We start from the raw sequence: 4000 nt of genomic DNA, 5'->3' as shown, positions 1-4000 counted from the left end.
ATAATACAAATATGAAATAAATAACTGTAATTAGTCATTTGGTATTCTTCATATAATTCATTATGACTTTCTTTATTCTTTTTTGTTTCTTTTTATTTATTTCTTTATTCATTATCTTTCATGCTTATCAACAAAAAATAACAATATTTAAAAACTATTCATTTATAAATTTGTTGAAATTTTTATAATTATTTTAGTGTTTCATCAACTTCTTTTTTAGATAGACCAGTGTTATCATTTTAATTGTTTTTGATATTATTTCCAATCATAGAATTCCGTGATCATCAGTTAATTTCAGTTTATTTAATTTCTGATTGTAATCACTATTCTCAATATTTTCAATTTATGAATCCAATCAGTTTTGAATATGTAATAATTTTATTCAGTTTTGTTTAACGTACTTATAAAATTATATATAAATATTAAATTGAATGAAGATATTTATTATTGATTGTACGTCAATACATTGTGTTAATATTTACATGGACCATCATTGTTTGATAACGAATTGAGTACTTTTCAATAACTCAATTATTAATAATACTTTTTGATATGTTAATAATAACCATAAATTTATTGTTCAATTGGAAATATTTTTAATTTAGACATTTCAATTTATACAACAGATCAAATACATATTCAATTATTTCAATATTTTAAATAAATATAATATTCTAATGCAAATATTACCAATGATTATAATGTAACATTTAATAGATTATTTTGTCATTGAAGAAATTAGAAATAAATTGATTACAAATAAATAAATTGATTAGAATAAATAATAATTTATATTATGACATATATAATACATACAATGTTATTTCATTCAGATGATTATAATTATTCAATCATCATTTATACAAATTGATAGTTCAATGAAAATATACATCAAATCAATTAACAAGAATGAAATAAAAACAAAACAGTACAATAAAAAGAAAGAATGATAAAAACTTGTATTGATACAAAATACAAAATAGAATAATTACAAATTAAATGAACATATTAATCTAACTCAATAAAAACAATAACCAACATATTAAGATATTATTTTAAATAATATCCACACAACGAAAAAAAGGAAATAAGAGAAAAATGAAGAAAAAAGAAGAGAAAGAATGACATAAAAGAAAAAATTGAAATTAAGAAGTAGAAGAAGATAAAAAGAATAAAAGTAGAATGTTGAGAATATAAAATGAAAGAAGATAAAAATGAATAATTCAAAATGAGATAATAAAAGATGAAAAGAATGATGAAATAATGGATGTATTTTTTATTATAGAAATTAGAAATATGAAATAAAAAGTGTTTAATTTATTATGCAAAATAATTAATATTATTTTATTTATGCAAAATATTTTATTCATTTTTCTTTTTATAATTTTTATTATATGTTCATTATTTCTTTGTTTATTTTGGTTCTTTTAAAAGATAATGTAATATCAAATATGAAAGATATTATGAGATACTGTGGTGATCATTCTGGAGAATACAGAGATGTAGAAGAACCAGAAGAAATAGATTCTGCCAAGTGTGAAGGATGTGAAAAAATTCTCATATAAATAACATGTTAAAAATATTAAACTTTAATTTATTATATTTATTTTATTTGATATTAATATTATTAAAATATTCTTTATCATTATTTACATTATTATTTATTATATTTTCTATTTGTTCATTTCTTAATTTCTTATTTAATTTCTTATTTAACAAATTAATTGCAAAACAATACAACACATCAATTAAAATTTATGTTTGTTTGATTTGTTGTGTTTTCTTCTCTTCTTGTTTGATTATCATTTCTTGTTTTTGATATTCAGTGTTTTGTTCTCTTCTATTTCCAGAATTGTCTTTTTCATATTGTAGTTTTGTTCATTTGTATTATCCCAGATGATGATGATATTCTCAATATTGGTTGTGTATTTATCATTAATTTCATTGTTTTCTTCTTCTTTATTTATGAAATAAAAAATAAATAATAAATTGATGATGATTTGATATTATTTGATTTTATTCTTCATTTTCTTTTTGTGTATTGTTTAATTCTTCTTTAGTTTTTTCTGCAATCTCATAGTTTTCAATCATACTTTTTTTGATATTCAATATTTTGTTTTTATTTATTTCTTATGTTCTTCTTCATCACATCATCATCATTCTTCTTTATCTCATAATTAACAAAGAGAATAATGATTTCATCGTTATGCGTTATTTCTATTTTATGTTTCATTTATTTTTCATTGTGGTGAATTATTTTATTATTTTAATTTAGAGTTTTCTTATTTCATTATATGTATTTTGAACATTGTTTATTTGTGTTTGAATCTTTTTTATTTCTTCTTCAATCTCTTTTCTAATTGTATCTCATGTTTTTTTTGAATCATTTCATTTGAAATGATTCATTCTTCATTCTTTTTTTGGTTGAAATTCTTTAATATTTTCTTCTATTTCTTTAATTTTATTTTGAAGAATGTCAATTTATTATTTGTTATATTATTCTTCTTTATCTTGTGTTTTCCCTTTATTTTCTTTTTAATTTATTATTATTGTACTTTACATCTATCATTCATTTCTTTGATCAATTTTTGTTTTTGATTCCTTCTTCGATTGTTTTAATATCTTCACTTGTCCATTCTTTTGTTTTATCTTTGATTTCTTCTTTGATTTTCTCTAGTGTTTTCTTCTTTATTATTGAATATAATTCTTGGAGAATATTATATATTTTCTTTACCTTCATACTTTTTAAGTAATTCTTCGTATTCTCATTTCTCCCATTTTCTTGTTATTCTTTTAATTTTTATTTCAATTTCATTTGTTGTTAATAATTTAGATTTATTATTTGTATAATGTTTATTATCATTATATTTACTTTCTTTCTTATTTGTTTTTCATTGTATTCTTCTTTTTCTATTCACTTTTCTCTTGTTATTTCTTTTATCATAATTATTATGAATTTTATTGTTATTTCATTCTTTCTTTTCTTTGAACTTGAATACCTGTTTCTTGTTTGATTTTCTTTACAAGACTCTATGGTATTACTCAATAAGCATAGTATCAAAATATGATGTATATTCTGCATTGATAAAAGGATCTAAACAAAATAAAATAAATAAAATAAAAGATATAAAGAACTAGAAATAAAAAAGAAAGATAAGAATAAGAATAAAAAGAAATAAAGAATAAAAAAAGAATTATAAAACAAATATAAAGAATGATATATCATATCAATCAATAAGATAGAAAAGAATAATATCAAAAAGAATAAATAAGAAAAGAATAATAATAATATAAATGATAATCAATTATAATTTATTTCTTCTTCAAATTATATTGTATTTCATTTATTGTATTTTTGTTTCATTCATCATCATTTAAAACAATCTATTGGTATTCTTTCATTTTTCTTTAATTCTTTTTCACATCTACATCTGTAAAAACATCCATTTCCAAATGATGTAATTGATGTTGGTATATTAATAGATGTTAATGATGAACAAAAACTAAAACAATCATTTCCTAATTTACTAACAGATGTTGGTATATTAATTGTTTTTAATGATGAACATCCATTAAAACATTTATATGCTATTTCATTAATTGTTGTTGGTATATTAATTGTTGTTAATGATAAACATCCATTAAAACAACGATATCCTAATTTATTAATTGAAGAGGGAATAATAAATTCATTAATATCTTTCTTGAAAATATTCTTTCCATTGATTATTTGTAGATTATTTGGTGTTTCAATACTAATTAATACTGGTTCATTCATAAATATTCTTTCTTGACTAATATATTGTAAATTATCTATATTCATAGATGTTAATGATTGACATCCTAAAAACAATCATATCTTATTTTAGTAATTGTTGTTGGTATATTAATTGATTTTAATGATGTACATCCATAAAACATTCACCTTCTATTTATTATTGTGTGGTATATCATTGTGTATCATATATATCAACATATCTCAGTGATTACTCTGATGTAT

The 4000-nt window shown here is 19.5% G+C and overlaps 1 protein-coding gene across 1 annotated transcript, besides 11 other annotated features; it reads right to left on the bottom strand.

Moving 5' to 3' along the window:
- Positions 1-132: 132 nt before the first annotated feature.
- Positions 133-196: a sequence feature (AT_rich).
- Positions 197-401: 205 nt separating this feature from the next.
- Positions 402-429: a sequence feature (AT_rich).
- Positions 430-641: 212 nt separating this feature from the next.
- Positions 642-674: a sequence feature (AT_rich).
- Positions 675-742: 68 nt separating this feature from the next.
- Positions 743-798: a sequence feature (AT_rich).
- A 278-nt stretch (positions 799-1076) lies between these two features.
- Positions 1077-1249: a microsatellite.
- A 21-nt stretch (positions 1250-1270) lies between these two features.
- Positions 1271-1396: a sequence feature (AT_rich).
- A 193-nt stretch (positions 1397-1589) lies between these two features.
- Positions 1590-2175: a repeat region.
- Positions 2148-3096: a repeat region.
- Positions 3097-3123: a microsatellite.
- Positions 3124-3135: 12 nt separating this feature from the next.
- Positions 3136-3212: a microsatellite.
- Position 3213: 1 nt separating this feature from the next.
- Positions 3214-3312: a microsatellite.
- A 58-nt stretch (positions 3313-3370) lies between these two features.
- Positions 3371-3823, bottom strand: EDI_094700 (uncharacterized protein; the record flags this gene model as incomplete). The annotated part of the gene is made up of 1 exon (XM_001739965.1): positions 3371-3823. The coding sequence occupies one exon, from the start codon at positions 3821-3823 to the stop codon at positions 3371-3373; it is 453 nt and encodes a 150-aa protein (XP_001740017.1).
- Between the last annotated feature and the right edge of the window lie 177 nt (positions 3824-4000).

This window comes from Entamoeba dispar, genomic scaffold (assembly GCF_000209125.1).
Source record: "Entamoeba dispar SAW760 scf_1105229462617 genomic scaffold, whole genome shotgun sequence".
In the NCBI taxonomy this organism is placed as follows: Eukaryota; Evosea; order Mastigamoebida; family Endamoebidae; genus Entamoeba; species Entamoeba dispar.
This window is presented reverse-complemented; position numbering and strand designations above follow the sequence as displayed.